This window comes from Triturus cristatus, chromosome 7, assembly GCF_964204655.1.
Source record: "Triturus cristatus chromosome 7, aTriCri1.1, whole genome shotgun sequence".
NCBI lineage: Eukaryota > Metazoa > Chordata > Amphibia > Caudata > Salamandridae > Triturus > Triturus cristatus.
This window is the reverse complement of record NC_140590.1, coordinates 1,446,909,257-1,446,930,490: the sequence shown is the minus strand read 5'-3', so window position 1 is coordinate 1,446,930,490 and position 21,234 is coordinate 1,446,909,257. Positions and strand designations below refer to the sequence as shown.

Here is a 21,234-nt window from a genome sequence, read left to right as displayed (position 1 = left end):
TGTGATAGACTGTAGTGATTACTACGTCACTGGTTGCACTTTTTCAGTTCAACAATCGGCGGTTAATGGTTCTATGTATTAGCAAATTGTATAATTATGTATGCATATTGTGGGAGTGAATCTTTTCGCATGTAAATATGCCTTACGAGAGACATGCCTACAAATCCATAATCGGTGTGGCTGCTGGCTGGAATGTTGGCTGTGGACCACTGCTCATGCACTGCTATGAATCAGCTGGCTGCGCTTGTGCCCTCCCCTCTTCGTGTGGCCTAAGATACATCCCTTGCCATTGTGCGATGAATCAAACTCCTGCCCACCAGGGAGCCAAATGGAGGAGGACTCCCAACCCACAACAGACCTGGGCTGTGCGATTTCGTGTTGCGATATTGCTCTGAGGCAAAGAGACGGTGGTACCGGTGTGGCAGGAAAGGTTGAACAGAGCCACAGGGTCCCAGGAGCCCTTTACTGGGCAATTAAGTGGATTTTTGAAACAGACTCTGAAATTTCACTATTGCTCCTTCAATTGAGGGCCTCATTGGGGGCCATTCGCTACAAGTGCTTGCAAGAGCGTACAACCTTGTGAACCAGCAAACTAGCGAACCAGCTAATGGAAAAGAGTAGGAACAACGTTTGAGTAATTCATCCACTCGAGCTGTTGGGAATTAATCACCAGTTATGCTAATCTGCAAGTAATATATGTAATTATTCAACTGCCTGCCACAATTTGTATTGGAAGATCATCCACAATCGAAATTGACACCCTCAAGTAAATATAAAGTTGCTTGCATGCACTAAACTGCCATCATAAATGTAATGTAGAAACCTTCAAAATGGCCGACAATATGTTATGGGGCATATCCCATGCAGAATAAAAGGGCATGACAAAATGAGTGAGCAGGGGAAACGTACAAGCAGAGGACAAGCTACGTAACACAAATGAGACATTGTGCAAAAAAACCTTGCTCAGCCCTTATTTAACCTGTACAAGCTATCCAAACTGTACAAGGCCATGCCCCCACATACCCAATCTCACAAGAGCCCAAGTATTGGTGCACCTAGCCTTCAAACGAAAAATGCGAGGTTATTTGACAGTCAATTTAAATGAAATCACAAGCACCAGTTAACCGAGATTTCATCTTCACCTCCTGCAAATCATAATGATGGAGTATGTTCAAGGGGACTCGAAGAAAATACTCATATTCAACTTTCTAACCAGAGTTTTGACCCCATGAACATATCGGGTAACAGATGAGGGCCTTCTAGAATCTAGTACTCTAGATTTTTTGCAAGCACTTAAAGACATTAATACAGAAAACGAGATAGTTCCAAATGAATCGTGGAATTGGTATGGGTTCTCTGCAGCAGTAAACACGATGATACCTGCACTTTCTAGACAAACCCTTATTTTCGAAAAACTAACAGTACACTGAAAGTGGAAACTTCACTGGCAGCCATAGATGGAAAGTACAAAATGTAATACATTTATAAATCGTGAGCAATATGAGTACAACATGGTCACTCACTGCCGTATGCCCATGCTCACTGACAGTAAGCTTGCAAACTGCAATTATTCTGCAAAGAATGGCACCCAACTGTAGGAGGAATTCTAAGATCAACCAATCCTTCTGCATCCAGTGAATCCGTATAAATCAACATTACTTTCATAGCAAAAAAATGCAGACATAAAAGACTAATCTTCAGTGGTGATTCACCAGCAGCCCGCACTGGGTGTTTAGCTCTGTAGGGAACTGGGATTTTGTTTCAGCCCCCCCCAAACACACATTTTGCCCCTTTTTTAGATGGTGATTTCCGACTCTGCCAGTGCACGGAGGCCTGCTAACCAGACCTCACTGCCAGTGCTCCTTCCCTAAAACAAGGTAAATTCTAATTTTTCTACAACTGGCTACAGATTTTAGCACCCCTGTACCTAGGAAATGGTACTCCAGGTACCTAGGGCATGGGTACCAAAGAGGGTCTCTAAAGGCTGCAGCATATCTTGTGCCACCCTAAGGGACCCACATACCCAATTCCACACAGACTGTCATTGCAGGGTGCGTGACATGGTGCAAACATGAAGTGAAAACACAACATGACTCTCCTGTGTGTCATCCCAAAGTCAATGCATTTAATATATGAAAGTCACCCTTACTGCAGGCCTTTGAGCCCTAAGGCAGGGTGCATTATATTTTATACAAGGACATTTCTGCATGATCAGGGAAGCTATTTTAAAAGCATGTGCTGGACACTGGTGAAAACCAGTTCCCTCAGTCACATGATGGCTTCACTGAAAGTAGGGCTGTTTCGTATCAAACATCTCATATTAATGAGTCCACACTGATGCCAGTGTTGGATTTATTAAAACATGCACACAGAGGGCACCTTAGAAGTGCCCTCTGAAAGCCTACCAGCTTCTGGTGTGTTGACTGACTTGTTCGTGCCAGTCTGCCGCCCGAGACGAGTTTCTGACCCCCCCCCCCCCCCCCCCCAAGTGTGAAGGCCTTTGTTCTCAGGCAGTCAGAAACAAAGCCTGCTCGCTTGGGAGGAAGATGTTCGCACCCCTCCTACAGGAAGACCTGCTGATTAGCATTCCAAGGCAGGGGAGCTTCAAAGAAGCCACTGCCTCTGAAATGAGAGTCTGGCTTCCCTCACAGGAGAGGAAACCGACCCCTTTTGTCCAGATCCCTTTGGCACCTTGACAGGTGGGAAAGTTACCATGTCAGGGAGCCGTGCCAACCTCCAGGCTATTACCACCCCTAAGGTGGTAATATCCTGGAGGTAAACACCATTTTTCGGAGTTGGCCATCTTGATGATTGCAAACTTAGGGAATCTGAGACAGGGTTTTCCCACTTCCCACCAAAAGTGGTCATTTAGGGGGCATAGTGACCCCAGGGGTAAATACCCAGTGGCTACTACACCTCACTCCCCTTAACACCCTAAAATTTAGTATTTAGGAGACCCCCTGATACCAGATTCATATTCTGATGGATCAAGAGAAGGTATGGACAAAGAAGAGTCCTGCCACAAGAAACGAGGAGCCGCAACTGACTTGGCACCAATCCGGCCAGCCTCACTGCTGCCCCCAACCTTCGTGGAAGAAGCAGACTCCTCCTGCCACTGTGCAGTCTTCAAAAAACCCAGAGGGATGATAGTGCTTTGCCAATTGCCTGAAGAAACTCCCTTGGAGTAGAGAAGCTACTCCCCTGCAGCTGCAGGCACCCAAGACGCAAGGTGCAGTCACCGAGTTGACGCACGCTGGCCAGCCCAAAGCAGGAGCTCCCCAGGACGAGGACCCTGTGCTCCTGAAGGTCAGATCTGGCTTTCCATCGAGTGGGAGGACACAGGACCAATCGGAGACGTACAGGACAAGTACCCGGGTACCTGACCCCTGGCAGCAACCAAGGCTTGTTGTGTCCAGTACAGACACCAACTCCGAAGAAGACCGACCTGCACGTCGGAGGACTTCAGGGATAGGGAGACCCACTTTGGTAGTGGCCCAGCTGTCCTGTTTGCCCCTCCTGCAAAACAAAGACCAAGACGCGAGTGTGGAACCGGCGCCACCTGAAGCCTCAAATCAACTATGCACCCGCACTCCAGAGCCCGAGTCCAAGGGAGGAGATGGTGCCAAAGGTGCCCCCAGACCCACAAGAGCTAAGCCCACGCTTGAGTTTGCCTAGACTGGGCTTCCAGTCGCCGCATACACCCTCTCTCTGCAGGACCCCTCAAACGGCAAGTGACTTCTGCACAGGGATCAGAAGTCAAAAGATACCACTGCACCGAAACCCACAGCCCGAGGAGAAGTGGACCACAGGCTTTCCCACGTGCCAAATGGTCTCAAGGGTCGAGCCCCCATGGATTCTCCTGGACTGCCACCCCAGTCCCTGTTTGAAGCCTCTTTGTAACCGGACAATCTCCCATTGAAGGGAATGAGACACCAGACGCCATGACACACCTCTGCACCTGGACGCCCCAGAGCCCCCGATGTCACCTGTTGGTGTAGCATTGGACCTAGCCCCATACTCGCCTCAAGTCCAGAAGAACAGTCTTGTAAGTCTCTGACAAGTGTTCAAATTAAATACATGTTTTTCCTCAATAGGATACCATTGCCAATCCAGAAAATGCAGTGTCCATTTGTGAAAAACGTAAAAATTCTTAACTCAAAACGTACTTACCCGATTCCGAATACCTTGGTATCTAAATTTATTTAAAAGTACGTGTTAGTTTTATAAACTGGTGTTCAATTTCTTTACTGAGTGTCTGTCTCATTTACTGCCTTTGTGTGTGTGATAAATGCTTAGCACGACCCTCTGATACACCCAATTGCTCACCCACAATATCACAAAGGAGAGCATCTGGGGTGTCATTTATGCCTCTGTAATTCCTTTGGTGTTTGCCTGGACTCCCTGCAGAGTGTACCTCATTGTGGTGCACTATATAGAGAGCCAGCTTCCTACAAGCTCCACTTGCTGAGTAGCAAGATCCAGCCCTGAGGACCAAAGCACTCCTGCAAAATCCAGCTAACAAGGTCACTGATACCTGAACAAATGACTTAGCTCCTCCGATGCTGAACTGTGCAAAGGCTCCAATCAACTCAAGGACAGAGCAGAATAAAGGTGGCTATGTATGCCTGGTGTGTAAACATCCATCAATTACATTGGGCAGTGATATCTATAACCAATTTCATAAACAAAACATCTCTACACTGTTTTCTCTTGTGGGGCCATTCTCGTTTGATGGCACAAGGACACATGGTTGGATATATAACACAGGTTTTAATAATCTAAGTGGTAATTGGGACCTATGGTTTTGCAGCCTTGAAAAAGTCCCGGTGGACAAAACATGTGTTGGCTGCTTCTTGTTAGAATATAACATATAAAGAACCGGTCTATGAATTAAAAAGGAAGAATTTATCATCATATACGACTAAATTGGACTTTCTTATCAAGGACCAGAAAGAAACTACAGTGTGTGCCCTTCTGTGCCATTGTTTGTATACAACTCAAGGATAGATGTGCCTCTACATGGTCTACCCCGCAAGTATACGATACCGGGAAAACAATTCAGCCTCCTAGGCACTAAAAAGCAATCAGGAGAGTGACACTTATGAAGAGTCTTGGACAAGAATCCCTTTAGGGAGATGGTACAAAATCAGAGGATGCAGCATCTCCAGGTGACAAGAAAGAGATTTCTTGCAAAGAGGCAAGAAAGATTTCACCATATATTAAAAAACAAATTTGTAAAATATTAAGAAAACTAAACAGAAAAGTGGGGTTTGAACGGAAAAACTAAAAGGGCTAAAAGACGACCCAATGCGAAATTATATTTACTTTTTTCCAGAAAATCTAATAAACGTACAAGAAAGGCCCAAACAAATCAGTAACCACAAGCAATCAAGTCAACAATGCCCCAAAACCTCTAATTCTATCATAATAACAATAAAGCACCACAAGTCGGATGGCTGCATGAGATGCGAAAAGGGAATCGATAAAGTACTACAACCAAATTCCAAATGACTTTGCAAAAAGGCACTACAAACAAGGTTGACTCAATAGCCCAACACCAAGGAGCAATCCAATAGCAAACTGACAAAATGGCGAACTCCGACTTCTTGGTGAAATGGAACTCTGGTCAAAACCCTCTGTAACAACTCACACTCTAGAAAATATGTTCAAATGATTCTGGTAAGGCTAAAAATCAATCAAATATTGGAATGACAGATAAGACCAAACACAATGTAATGGACTTCCCAAGAATTTCTGTAGAAAAAGCAAACAACCTGGAGTAAAATTACAAACCAAGTAGACGAGTGGAAAAATGGACAAACCGTTAAGCAACTAGAATAAAAAAAGAAACACAGAATTTGAATGCAGTACTTCCGAAGAAGAGTCCTGTTAAAAGGTCAAGTGTGAGGAAGACACATCAAACTATGTCATTGTATTTTATTAACACCCCAATACACAATCGAAGGGGCCATATGAATACTTACATCAAAGCAAAATTCTTATACTTATAGAAATCTCTTCCAAAACATATGCTTTTCTACTAATCAATAATAAATATACCACTTTTACCTCCTGTGCAAGGTGATATCAAAGAATCCACCAAAGCAGCTCTAAGATTCAAAAAATAATTTAAGTATGTAATGTCACAAAAACAAATCTTCGTTGATTGGGGCGTCTCAATTTTGGTACTAGAATGATCTATTATAGTCCTCAAGACAAACCACAGCAAACTTTCAAAGCATCAACAGCCCCAAAAGTCTGTTCTGTAAGATTATGCAGCAAAAATTCCACAGGAATGGGAAGAGTGTATACTCATTTAAGAGAGGGCTGCAAATTAGGAATCCTTAAAGTAGGACTTGGGCCCTCTTCACTTGATTAAAGTCAACAGTCGGGCAATAGACACCGCAGGCTAAAAAATAAAGAAACAAACAAGCAGGTCTGATCATGGTTGCCGGAAGACCTTTTGAAGAAAGACCACATCCCAAATAAGAACAGAAATCCTATTATTACTGAAAAACAACTTGAAAGAGATTTTCACTCATGTAGGCTCTGTAAAGTTAATAACCTAGAAATCTGGTCATGGAATATAGATAATTAGAATCAGCTTCACATCCAAGACAATACAACAGCATATAAATCAACATTTAGAATCATATGCCTGCATGAGAGATGGAAAATCAAAGCTCGTTATCTACCAGCCTAAGAAGCATTTCACAGCCCAGCAACAAAACTCACAATGGATACGCTGGCAGTGGGCCTGGGAATCCCGTGTGAGAATTAGTCTCAATATGGAAATCTACTAACTAGATTCTGGAAACTCCTGATTCTTAGGAGAAAGCTATAGTTGTAAAATGGAAAAGCCCAGAAACTGCTTTCATTACATTTCATTAGATGCATCCACAACACCGGTGTGGGTGAGTATCTTGAAAGTGACTCTCTTTTCAACGGGGAGCCAGTGGAAGTTACGTAGATGTTGGGTGGTGTGGTCGTGTCGAGGAATGTCGAGGATAGGTCTAGCTGAGGTGTTCTGTATGGTCTGGAGCTTGTTGATCCCGGCGTAAAGGGTGATTCCGTAGTCCAGTCTGCTGGTTATGAGTGCGTGAGTGACGGCCTTTCTTTATTCGGGGGGATCCACTTGAAGGTCTTTCGGAGGATTTGGAGGGTGTTGAAGCAGCTGGAGGCGACGGCATGGACCTGTTGGGTCATGGAGAGGGAGTATTCGAGTATGATGCAGTGGTTTTGGGCGTGGTTTGTGGGTGTGGGGGGGGCTACCGAGGGCGGTAGGCTACTGGGTGTTGTCCCATGCCGAGGGGGAGGGTCAGAGGATGTGGACTTCTGTCTTCTCCAAGCTGAGCTTAAGGCAGTTTCTGCTCTTTCAGGATGCGACGTCCTTCATTCCTTCCTGGAAATGGAGTCTCGTGGTGATGGGGTCCTTGGTGAGGGAGAGGATGAGCTGGGTGTCGTCGGCGTAGGATACTAAGCTGAGACCGTGCTGTCTGACGATGGCAACGAGGGGGGGGCATGTAGATGTTGAAGAGCGTGGAGCTGAGCGATGAACCTTGGGGCACTCCGCAGTTGATTTCCGTGGGTTAGGAGAGGAAAGGAGGTAGTCTGATTCTTTGGGTTCTGCCGGTGAGGAACGAGCGGATCCAGTCGAGGGTGGTTCCTTGTATGCCTGCGTCGTGGAGTCTGGCGGTGAGTGTGCGGTGGGAGACGTGTCGAACGTTGCAGAGAGGTCGAGTAGTATCAGAGCTGCGGTGTGTCCTTGACGAGGAGGGTGCGGATGTCATCTGTGGCGGCAAGTAGGGCGATTTCGGTCCTGTGGTTGCTGCTGAATTGGGAGGGGACCAGGATGGAGTTTTCTTCGATGAATTTGGTTAGTTATGTATTGACTGTCTTTTCTGTGACTTTGGCTGCGAACGGTGGAGGGAGATGGGTCGGTAGTTATTGAGGTTGGTGGGGTCTGCTGAGGGCTTCTTGAGCAGGGGTCTGACTTCGGCACGTTTCCAGTCGTCGGGAAAGACGCCGGTTTTGAAGGTGGTGTTGCTGGTGTGTCTTAGTTGGGGAGCAATGGCGGCTCTGTGGAAAATGTGCGGGGGCAGGGGTCCGTGGGGGCCCCCCCCCCCGAGTGGATGCCTTTCATGGTCGAGGTGGTGTCTTCGGTGGTAACAGGGGTCCAGGAGGAGATGGTGGGCTGGATGGCGTTTCTAGAGCAGAAAGTGTTTTCGGAGTTGGTTGTCTGGTCGTTGAAGTTGTTGTAGGGTGCCTTGATTTTTAGATGGAAGTAGGATTCGAGCTTCTCGCAGAGGTCCTGGGAAGGGTTGATGTCCGTTGTTTAGCTGGGGGCATGGTGAATTCCTGGATGGCGCTGAAGAGTTGCTTGGAGTTGCCGGTGTAGGCACGGATCTTGTTTTGGATTAAGGTCCTTTTGGTGGATCTGATGTGTTGGTGGTATTCCTTCATGGCGTTTTTGTAGGTGGTGCAATCTTCTGGCATTTTGCTGTTTCTCCAGTTCTTCTCAAGACGTCTGCAGGTGCGTCTGGATTCTTGGAGGTCGGCGGTGAACCAGGTGGCTTTCCTGGGGCATTGTCTGAAGGGGTTGCATAGTGGTGCAAGCTTGTCTGCGCAGCTGGAGATCCATCTGTGGAGTCCTATGGCTGCGAAGTTGGAGTCGGTTGATGTGGTGGGGGCGTCAAGGTTGAGGGTGGAGTTGTGTTGTTCTTCAGAGACTTTGCTCCAGTTCCTTCGTGGGGGGCGCAGTGCAGGTTTGGGTGGCGTTGGTTTGTCAACGTGGAAGTGTACGCAGTGGTGGTCTGTCCATAGGGGTTGCGTGGTGTGCCTGAAGTGGGTGTTGTTACCTCCTGCGAAGATGGAGTCGAGGGTGTGTCCTGCCTTGTGGGTGGGCGTGGTGACGAGTTGTTTCAGTCCGATGTTGTCGAGGTTGTCCAGGAGGGCGGCGGAGTTGGGCTCCCTGGGGTTGTCGAGGTGGAAGTGCAGGTCTCCGATGAGTATGTAGTCCGTGGAGGAGATGGCGTGGGGTGCGATGAGGTCGGCGACGGTAGTGGCGAACGAAGCGTGGGGTCCAGCGGGTGCCGCGGAGAGAAGTTCTGGGGCTGGTCTGTATCTGGAAGTGAAGGTGTGTAGTGGTGAGAAAGGAATCCTTCGTGGTAGAGGTGGAGAGTCCTCCTCCTGGGCGGTTGGGGCGGTCCTCCCTCTGGAGCTTGTATCTGTTGGGGATGGTGGTGGCGATGTTGGGGGCGGAGGAGGAATTGGTCCAGGTTTCTGTAAAGAAGGCGACGTCTGGCGAGAGGGTGTCGAGGAGGTCCCAGATCTCTACGGCGTGTCTGAGCAGGGAGCACACGTTGAGGAGGATGCACTTCAGGGCTTCGGTGTTGTTGGTGCTCAATGCGGGGGCCGCGGTCGGCGGTGAAGGATTGGTGGCAGTAACGGCAGGAGAACTGGCCGTGGGTGGTGTTCGACATTGATCGCTGGGAGTCGTTGTTCCTTCCGGGGTTGAGTGCGAGGAGGGCTTTGAAGTTGTAGCCGTGGGAGGTCGCAGATCCAGTGTTCCTGGCGCTGGCCGCGGTCGGATCACAGACGGGCTTCCCTTTGGCGCGCCAGCGGCGCAGCCACGCAGCAGCCGCCATTAATAGGAAGGGTAGGAGGGAGGAGCAGCTGGGAGGCGGGAATCAGCAGGGGGAGGGGCCGCGGGTGCAGCAGCAGCGGGAAGGGAGCGGACGAAAAAGGGGGCTGAACCACAATCGGTTACAAAGCACAACAATAAGGGACAGAGGAAAAGAAAAACGGGCACAAGACAGCAATGAGGGACACAGGAAAGAAAAAACTGACACAAAAAAGAATAACGGAAAAGCAAAAGCAAAGAACATGGGCAGAACACAACATTTATGACGCAGGGCCCAAACCCCTATCTGCACTGGGCACTATACAGGCAGCAGAAATAAATAAAGAATAACCCTTAAAGTCTCCTCATCATTCAGACCCTGGCAAAAATATCCCTGTTGCTGTGCTTTTTCAGAAAAGCTGGGAGGGGTGGGGAAGCAACATAGCATGGGGCGATAGATATTTGAGGTCCTTATGAGTCATTAATGCTGCAGCCGCAGACAGTGATTATTGTTTCTGCCACTGAGTCTTGTTACTGTATGCGGGCAGTGATCCTCATTAATGCTTTAGGCCATCAAGACTCAGTATAGGTCATGAATACTTAAGTTAGCAGACATTCAAGCCGGGGTTATGAAGGCTCTTTGCTAGTGGGCACATGGATCTCTAGGAGGGCCACATGTCTAGTGATGCTGTGGGAATGATTTGAGAGACATTATGAACACTGATGGAAGGTGAATAGTATCTTGAACACAAAACCTCAAAAGATATGTAAATATCTCCTTTAAAGTAGTAACCAAGTTATCCTCAGCCTCCACTCCTGCCATCACGGGCGAAAGGTGACAAGCATAAGGCATTAATGGAACGAGTGTGATGCTCGGTGTTCCCTTTCAATTAGATACTTCTTAAGATGTTAGAGTGACAAATAATTAAAATTGGCAACCGCAAATGGATTTTTCTTAGTATGTATTATGATTCAATCAAAAGTCACATTGACTTAATGTGAAGGTTTGTTTGATAAGGTTTCAGCCTACGTTTCCTGAAATAAGTCATTGAGAGGGTGAAGAAATGTGGGCACACAATATTCTATATACCAGGGGTCTTCATCCGGTCGATCACGAGCTACTGGTAGCTTGCAGACCGTCTGTCAGTAGCTTACAGCCCCATGCCTACTTTTGTACCCGTCATTATCACTTTGTTTATTTTTAGGCCATTTGGCATCTTATCCATTCTTGCCCGCTGTCACACAAAGCAACTGCTCCCATTGGCTTTTAAGCTTAGCTGGGGAAGGGCAGGCGAAGTAGATGAGGTTGGCCTGGCATGAGCAGTGTTAGACTACCCACAGGGAGCCCAGACACCTGCCTTCTGCTGCCTGGCACCGCGCTTTGCTCATGCGCGACTTCTGCTGCTGGAGCGGCAGCCTTGAAGGCCTGTTGTCTCTGCAAACAGCAGCACAGGAGGTGAAAATCTCAGCCCCTTACGCACAACCAGACTGCTAACATAATGTGTGTGGCAGAGACCTACTTGAAAGAAAAAAATGATGTCTGTGAAATTCTTTATTCAACTTATCAAATTGTGAGAAATTTATTTTTGGGAAAATCCATTTGAAACGCTGTTTTAATTTAATCATTAAAGGAAAGCTGCGTTTCACAGGGATCTTTTATTTTTATATAAATAAAGCACACCGAAAGTTGTTCCTGGCCACAAAGCGGAGCCAAGAACATAATTTTACATTTCTTTTAATTCAATTTTAATGAATTAAGAGAAATGTAAAATAGGTTTCTGCCTAGGGACAACTTGCAAGATGTACTTTATTTATTTAAAATCCCTGTAAAACGCTGCTTTAATTTAATAAAATTATGGGAGAATTTAAAATGTGTTAATTTTATGGTACAATGAACATAAGGCTTAACACCACTTTAATTTTATCCCATTTAAAAAAAGTACTTCACCCCTGTATTGGCTATATTTTTCTGTTATGAATGCAGCCTATTAACAGGGAAAGTAGAGACATGAACCAAGCTTAGATGTATGACTCCTTCCTTGCACCAACACAGATTTCAAAATATTGCAACTAGTGACCCAAAAGTCATACAAAAATCGTATTTTAAAAAAATCACAATGTTTATTTCTCCAACATGCAGAAGCATTCAATCGGAGCATCAAATTAGATCATCGCATTGACAGGCATCTTTAGAAGTGATAGTTATAAAACAGTCATGGGCTCCCACCTCCCCGGATGACAAATGCTATGTTAATAAACTAAGAGGCAAGTTGTGTACCAAACATGTGGCATAGCTTATTGCTACATGGAGCAACTATATAGTTTGTCAGGGAAGATTTTTGTACAGTGCACTCCCTGAGCTCAAGTATTTCAAGGTGCGGTCATAGGCAAAAAAAGTAAAAGAAGGCGTGATGTAATAAAACAATTGTATTACGGCCTTTCAATAGGGTTATTATCCTTTGTGGGGCACTGAAGAACTTAACTACATTGCCAGTAAGCTATGCCATGTAGGGTGTGTAGTTGGAATGGCGTTGCCATTGTATTGTGATCCCATGTGGGAGGTGTTTCTATGTCGTGTGTTATGATCACCGAAGTGCATTTACCGTGTTATAGGACGTAGCAGTGTGGTGTATGACAAGGTATAAGAAACAGATGTGCAGTTTATGGTTTTCAGTACGCTGGTAGATTTGCACAGCTCTGCAGGTCCCTATATTTTTTTTTATAATTGTAGTCCACTGGTGACTGCATAGGTCAGGATCACACATTTTGCTGGAAGAGTGAAGCGGGGACTAATGCCAGTATTTCTAGTTTCATGCTGTGCATTGCATACACTAAATGGTAGCTCTTTCTCTGTAGAGGCTCTTAAGTCAATGAAGCTGGATGTGGGGGGGGACTCTGGGAACAATTGGTGAGTTCCTCAGTCTTTAGTGGCTTACAATGATGTTCACTTATCAGAAGTAGCTTTCCCTACAGGAAAGGTTAGAGACCCCTGGCATAGTGTGTTGCAGAGTACAGCGGAGTAGAGTGCAGCAGCATAGAAATCAGAAGTGTACAATGCAGTGTCGTAGATTAGAATGGTGCATAGCAGAGTGCAGTGGTGTATAGTGCAGTGCTGAAGAGTAGAATGGCACAGAGTGCAGTGGAGTACAGTGCTGCAGTGTAGAGTGGTGCAGAGTAGTGTATAATGGCGTGGAGTGGTGTAGAGTACAGCCGCACAGAGTAGAATGAAGGAGAGTAAAGTGCAGAGGCCGACAGAGCAGTGTCTTAGAGTGGCACGGATTAAGATTGTTTCAGCGTAGATTGAAGTGGCGTAGAATGGTGCAGGGTAGAGTCAAGTGGCATAGAGTAATTGTGTACAGTGTTGCAGAGTGCAGTGACAGAAGGCAGTCGTGCAGAGTAGATTAGAGCAGCGTACAGTGGATTGGCATAGAGTGCAAGGGCGTAGAGTAGAGTACATTGGAGTAGACTGTATGGGCATAGAGTACAGTGGTGGACAGTATAGTGTTTCAGAGTGGCATACAGTGGAGTGGTATATAGTGGTCAGGCCTAGATTGTAGTGATGTGGCGTAGAGTGTAGTGTCATAGAGGGCATTGGCATAGACTAGAGCAGAGGCGTAGATTGCAGTGGCTTAGCGTGGAGTACGAGCGGCGTGGTAGCATACTGCCATCACAGACCACACATTTTCAATTGAAATGACAATTCAATTTGCACAGACATACAGTTTTATTAGTTAAACTAGAACAGAGCCCAAACAATGTGTGGAAATGGCATCTAGTGTACTGATTTGTTTTGATCATATTCAAGTATTTGTTTACAACACACTTCAGAATGATCAAAAAAGGTACTTAATTTGTTCTTTGTTAATTTTGATATAATCTGAAAAACGTGTACAGTTAATTTAAATGTTGTGTGCTAGAAATAAACCTCATCTCCCCCAGTGTCCAGCAAGATGGTCACATAAATCCTCTCACTTTAAAATCAGAGAAAGAAAAGTAAACACCAACCTCCCCTGAAGACAGAGCCTAACATGTGACCTCTGTCTTTGAATGCACAGCAAACGTGACAAAGTTAAGACAATATTTACTGGCCCGTTTACAGAAAGGAGCACTCGTGGAATACAAGGAGAGGTAGTGTGAAGAGGTAGTACGAAAAGGCTTTGCTCCTTGAGAGGGTGTAGGAAGTTGGCGCTGTATGTGTTATGCCACTAGGTGGTGATACATTGTACAGAGTCCAGAGATTCCTCAGACGTGTACAGGGCACAATGAAAGACCCAAAGTGCTCTAGCATCAGTGTGGGTTTACTGAGACGAGTAATTTGATACCAAACACTCCTGGTTTCAGGGAAGCCATCCTGGTGCTGCGAAAATCAAGTTGACAAGTTTCCAGCCCATGTACTCTCTATGGCTTCCCTGGCCCCTACAATATTCCAGAATGGACTTATGTATTGTAGGGGCATATCTGCTCTTGCAGATTTGCCCTACCTTGTGGTATAGTGCACCCTGCCTTAGGGCTGTAAGGCCTGCTAGAGCGGTGAATTACCTCTATCTTAGACAATGCTAGTTGGCATGGCACACAGGCAGTGTGCCAGCTTGTCTGCCATTTTTGCAATGCATCAAGGCATGCAAGCTGCAGCAGCGTGGCCTTGGTGAGGGGTCCCTCCAGTGCTATCTCTGATGAACAAACTAAATTAAAATTAACAAATAAGCAAAGAATAAGCTAATGAAGAGCTCAAGAGTTCCTTTGAAATACCCAATAAACAATTATCTTGGTAGAGCAATAAGCTATCATGTACTATGCTCATTTAATTGCTCACCCAATTTGACAAGAGCACAAATTCAGGCTGATGCTCAATTGTAAAACTCTGGCTAAGCAAATATGCCAAAATCCTATCAAAATAAAGAATCATCACTTGGAATGGCACATAATACTTTTAACTCGTGCAAACAATTACCCTTACCCTGATTGGGTGAGTGTTGTCTGTTGAAGGATTGTGGCTTTGGTGGCCACAGACTTTGCATGCTCCAGTTTGACTTGTGCTTGGGTCAGCGGCTGGGACAGAACATCGGTAACCCGCAGCTGGAAAAAGATAGGTGCCGCAGACAGTTACAAAATAACACAGGAGAAATTTAAAACATATAAGACAAAGTTTAAGCAAAACCATGGCTATTTACTGCTTCTTTCTACTGTGATGAAGGGATAAAAGGATACATTAGAAAATAAACACTAAAAAAGCCATGAGACCTGTGCCGTATTAATTTTTGAATATTTCTTCATTATTAGTTAAAAATATCTTTAAGTTTACAATGATAATCCCACCTTTGCTGTGGACCCCCAAGTGACCATAGAATTATTTTCATTACATTTCAGTAGATTAGTATTTACTGCTCACCACCAATGACACTGAAGGTCAACTTGATAAAAAGAATAGTTCTCCAACAGTGTAATATGCAATGTGTGAAAAGATCACCATGAATGATTCTGTATTCTAATTATTGAAGCAGACATCAAGTTCCACCAAGTCAATAAAAGTTAAGCCAAGAGGAAAACATTCTCCCTTGCTTTTCGAAGCTCGATGAAGAAAACATTTCTTCCATAATCCGAGGGGAAAGATGAAGGATCCTTCAAGGAAAATCACACTGAAACACCACTACTACAGGTAAACAAAATGTTTGTCTCCATTATGAAAACCTGCAATGTTAGGATGGACAACTGGGTGACACACCAATTCAAGGAAGGATAGAGTGAAATTAAAATGTTCCTGAAGATGTAACTGAAAATAGATGAACCTGCCCAGGTTATCTGTTCATTTATTCAACATACGTGCTTTGAGGAACTCCACAATAGGAGGCGGCAAAGCCCCCTGTAAGCCTGCTTGTTGAGTAATGTGCCGCCAATGAATATTAGCAACAGGAAATAGCCTAAGAACAAAGAGCATCATTGCTCCTATTGAAGGCCGCCTGCTTACAAAGTCAGACTCTTTATTTGTGAGGGGCGGCATACATTAGCAAACCAAAAATGTCTTTTGTTCAGTAAATGCATCACAGACTCTATAATTTACAAGGACAGTTTAAAAAAAGTCCAATTATAGTAAAAAAACAATACCAAAAAAAACACTGAAATGTGTCAACCCCTGGTTTGTAACCCCTTTGGCCATTTGGTTGGGAGCAGGCCCCAAACCCAGTTTCCCCTGGGAGTAGCACAAATGGATTGGCTTGTGGTAAGGGCCTTCTCCCAACCTGCTCTTCTTGGCAATCTGTCGCTATGCTTAATCCTCTCTCTCTTATAAGCGGATTCCAATATTTACTATTGAAAATTGGCACTCTAGATTTTCTTTTAACTTGAGTGCCATTTTTCATTTTTTAGGTCTCGCTGGCGTTGCAGCGCGAAGCGCTGCCGCCAACGAGTACTATTGTTGCCTAGTTGCCTCCCAAGGGAGACAGATCGGGGCACGCGCAGCGATCGGGGTCTGTGGACGCGCAGACGCACACACAGACACACGCGCACACACCCCGCCGCTGCCGACCCCGGCTGCCTAACGCGCACGCGCACACACCTCATTGCTGACTTGCTCCACGGAGACGGCTTGTCCTTTCTGTTGCCGTCATGTGTTACCGTCCAGTTCTCGCCCTCATCCCGATGTCTGCGTTCCTTCCGAGCGCGACTACACCACCTGGGGCAGACACATGCTGCACACAGGGTGCATTCACGCTACCCCCTTGCACCCAGCACGTAATGTACTGCAATTACAACAGCGCCTGTGCATACTCACTTCCTCCAGCGCCCCTTAGCACTGTATGCCCAGTAGGCACTTTACAGCACTGCGCGCTCTATCGCACTTTGCTCCAGCAGCACTCCCCGTACTGCACCCCCACTGTCACGAGACCATGGACGGACTTACCTAGGGTGTCAGCCAGCAGGCAATGCAGAGGCAGCATGCCCAGCACCAAGCAGGAGCCCCGGCCGGCTTCCTGGCTACCCGGTAGCTGAAGCATGTTCCTCAAGCGTCGGTCCATTCCTCCTCTCTCAGGCTCCTCCAGTGCTAACTTTCAGCCCGCCCTCCGCTCCTGCTCCCGTCAGTGTCCACACTTGCCCGCTGCTGCCTCCTTCCAAGTGAGACTGATGGGCAGACGAGGTGGCAGCGGGGCAGACCAGTCCTGCCTCGCACCGGGGGCTGCTGGAGTTCCTCTCTGGGCTCCCCGTTTGCGGTCACCCAGGAGTAGCGCAGACTTCCAGCACTTTCTGTGGCTCCTCCTATCGCACTGTGGGCGATAAACAGAAACACGGAGGCCGTCTCTTTTCATGGCGCACGCTCCTCGCAGGGATTTCACGGCCTTGTCACGTGCGCACCTCTCGTGGGCTTGTGTGTGCACCACTAGCGGGACGCTGCTTTGTGATGGCGCCCGCTCCTAACAGGCATCTCGCGAGCCAGGAGATGTGCACATCCGGACAGGAGATGTGCACGCGTACGGCGTCTAGTGCCAAGAGACAAGCGTGCAAGCCACAGCAACAAAGATAGCTCACGGGCACACATACCTGCTGCAGGACTGTGGCCACGCTGGGACATCCGGCGGTGAGTTTGTTTCAATTTTGTTAATTGATTTTTTTTGCAGAGCATGTGCGCAGTGTGCATCCCCACCCGGCTACCATGGCCATTAAAACAAGTATCTGCAATACAATAGGTCTCGCATTTGTGATAATTTAAGCTATTGGCACTATCAATGACAATACCTTTTATTTATGTGTTTAAGTGCATGTTTACGCACTGCTTACAGGTTTTCAAAACACATAAATAAAAGGCATTGTCGTTTACCGTGCCAATAGCTCAAACTCTTGCAAATGCGAGACCTATTGCATTGCAAATGCTTGTTTTTCCTGATGTGGTCCTACAAGATTATGCCTTTAGATATCCCTGTGCACTTCCTCCTAGGGTTGGTCACCTCTACTGGCGACTACCGAAGGGAGTTTACATTTTTTTCCACACAATGAAACTTGTAAGTCTGTGTTCTCTTCCGAGTTTCAAGATGGACTTAAAACCATATTATCAGAGTCCTAATCCAGCCAATAATGTTTCTTAAATTTAAATTGTGATTGACAGGGTTCCAGAGCAAAAACCTGCAAGTTAAAATGGCAGAGATGCATTGTAAAGATAATGTTTTTTTTGCTGATATTAAAAGAAAGAAAAAAGAAAGCGGCAAAGTGTGCACAAGAGTTTACACATCATGTAGCTGTGTCAAACAGTAAGTATGCTGATGCATCACAACACTTGGGCATGCCTACTGAACGACAGCCACCATTTTGCTTTTTTTAAATTTACTGATTCACTGCGCCACTTGAAGCAGTACAGTAAAAAACAAAAAATCACTTCTCTAAAAGCACATTTCTTAAAAGCAACTGGCCTGGGAGCCAATGGAAGCTGCTGAACATGCCCACAAAAAAACATGAGCAGTGTGGGAGCAATGGTGAGTGGGCAGAGGACTTGCTTTAGGCTGTAATGGGGGAGTAACTAAAAATAAAAAATAAAAAGCTTGTGTGGGGGAGACGTAAGGAAAACTAAGTGGGTTAAACTGGTGAAAAAAAAAAATTGAAGTATTAAAAAAAAAAAAATTATGAAGCTATTGCTCACTTCCTCCTGTTAAGTTTTACATAGAGGCCCTAATATAGGCATGACTCTAGATGTCCTAATATAGACATGATTCTAGATGCCCTTATATAGGCATGATCTTTCACCTACATTAGTTCCCTACACTACACAATAACGAGCTCTGAGGATTGAACCTTATCTAGTATCAGTTCTGGATACAGAAGGAGGGTTTTTCTCTGAACAAAGGCCTCCTATAACATCTCCTAGAACATCTCCGATGGGCTCATGCATTATGTATGAGCATTCATGAGGGTTCTTAGAAACGAATCAGAAACAACATCACCTGCATAATATCTATGTACAAGGTTCATCCCTTAAGTCTTCCTCAGTCCGACAATGACCCATACAAAACATACTTTCGGGTATAAATACACCACATCTTGCCAAGATAAGGCAGAGGGAACCGAGACTTCCAGGCTGACACACTGACCAGAGAAGCTGAGACTCCTGCATGCAGACACTCCAGCTGACAGCGGTCTTTACATCCCTTGCAGGGTGTCCAACTTGAGACCAAGAGGGGTTCCTACATTCTCACACTTCAGGTAATGGTGTTCGACTAAAACCTAGAGGGATTCTTGGCTACACACTTACTCACAAGCTAGGTACACTTAGGTACATCTAGATAGGCATCGTAGGAGTACACACACTTTTATCATGCATTTAATATTAATGTATTTATTCATGCTTATTGCAAAATGGTAGAACTGTACTATCCTTTAATATTCATAGTACTGCTAATCATATATCTCTGCTACTGTCTAATGGTCGGTGCAGCTCGTATATTTTACACGAGAATAATAACTGTTCAATAAATCCTTATTGAAACGCCCAGACTGTTAATTCTGTGTACCTCTGAGATAAACTAAATGAGCATGAGTGACTGAGCGAAAAGTAGTACATTGTTTCCACGATCTTGAGGGATCAGGGTTGTCATGATCTACGGCTGCCAAAAACTAATCTCTCCCCGATAAGAGGAGACACTAGTGGCACTGTGAGCTAGCTAATGCAAAAACCGGCTAACATACCTGGTGGGGGTGCTCAGAGTTAGTCTGCCACCAATCCCACAGTTTATGTTATCCGAATGCGCAGGTCCTGCATGGGTACTAAAGGAACTACACAACACTCCCACTGGCTCACCCAAAAAAGATAGGTGCAGTAACCCAAATTATTGTTAGAGATGCCAGGGAAGCCACTGGTGCACCCACCAGACAAAGTAAAGAAACCTTGCCACCCACTAGACACAGCCCTGACAACAATCAAAGATTGCAGAAAACACCCGATACCCACAAGAAACAATATATGCCCCCCGATAGCTAGAGGAAAGCAGAGGGTCACCAATGGTTCAGACAAAGAAAAGGGTATGTAATTACTGGATTTCCCACCCCAATGCAGTTTGTCAGTGAGTGGGGTGCAGTCCAGGTTAGTGTGGACAGATCACAGATATGCTAGAAGGCAATAAAGAAAACAAATGAAGTAAAAAAAACTCCATGTAGACGGATCGCTGTTAATCCTGAAGGGCACTTTTGCAGCAGAAAGTGACCTAGGTGGGACCACAAAAATGGAGGCACCAGTAATTAGGAACTGATCTGGACAGAGGGCCTGAGGCCATCACTGAAGAGTTCCCATGATCAAGTGTTGGTGGCACCCACCAAAAACCACTGGCACAAATAAAGTACTGGTGTCAAAAGCTGTACTCGCGGTAAAGAGTGAGTGGAGAAGGGGAGTTGAGCCCACGGCGGGGTGTATTTGAAGGGGAAGCAGCACATGTTAGAGGCTAGAAAACGTGCACTCTCATGGAGTCTTGAAAGACAAAGAATAAAGTTGTTTTCTAAATTTGAGCAGAGGAAGCACATTGGTCAGACAATCAAAGGACAGTAAAATTACTATGCAGCAGGGAGGGGCAAGTATAAGAAAAGGAAGGCCAGCCATCAAATAAACAAGCAAATTAGACTGTCAATAATGCCAACTATTGGTACACAATGGGTGACCTCTTAGCCCTCTCTAGGTTTTGGTGTGGTCGACAAGAGGCTTTTGCCTACCAGACAGTTAAAGGAGTCTAGTATTCTGAGACCTAAAAATTACTGAATAGGTGTACACCAATTCGACAAACGCACGCTTTCGGAGTAAACGTCCCAGTGCCCAGAAAATGTTAATTACAAATAGTAGCGAAACAGGAGGCAGGTTAGGGGCACCCTGACCTCCAGTCACTTGTGGGCTGGACCCAGGGGACCCCTACCATGAGCAAAAAAAAAAACAATAAATAAATAAAACAAAAACATTTTTGGGGCCGCTGGTACCGTGGTACAGCCAATGGACTCAGCGTGGCCCTCCTGGGAAGCATTGCAGTACTCCTGTGAATTCCCAGCAGGTCTTGCAGTTGTTGATGCTGTAGTCTCTTGGTAGGCAAAGGTTGCACACCTGATGATTGCCCTTCTGGGTAAACTTGTGGTGACACTCTGGGAAGAAGCGGTGTGTTCCCCACATCATTTGGAGCAGGGGGCTCTGTGCCCGTGCACTATCTGGTCTTCCTTCGATGTGTGATCTCATACTTCCCTTACTTCTCTGCTGGATGGAGAAACCCAACTGGATTATTCACAATCAGTTCACGGTATCGAAGGTTTCATTTCAGCACCATCTTCGACAAACCTTTGGTATAACCCTCTTCTTTTGGCGATTGGAGAGCTTTCAGACCTAACAGTGAAAAAAAGTATCTGAAGATGGTGACCACGCATGAAGCTTTCACGGAAGGGCATCTGACGTCAGGAGAGGTTGGACTAGGTACCAAATGGTGGGGACAGTAAACGGCCAACACCAAAAAAATAAAAGAAGAGGAAAGAGAAGGCCTAATATAATACAGAGGAGAGTTCCAGACCCAATCATTAGATGTAGGAATAATGCACAGCATATGAATCAAGAAAAGATAAATGCTGTAAAACTGAGAAACCACATTGCAGAAAACTAAATCATGTAA

General features: G+C 45.7%; 1 protein-coding gene across 1 annotated transcript in view; it reads right to left on the bottom strand.

Annotated features, from left to right (window-relative positions):
• RPN2 (ribophorin II) overlaps positions 1–21,234 on the bottom strand; it is a 139,093-nt gene that overhangs the window by 66,307 nt on the left and 51,552 nt on the right. Inside the window, exon 8 of the mRNA XM_085619188.1 lies at positions 14,580–14,698. Within this exon, the coding sequence (XP_085475314.1) occupies positions 14,580–14,698 (119 nt within the window). The remainder of the gene's footprint in view (positions 1–14,579; positions 14,699–21,234) is intronic.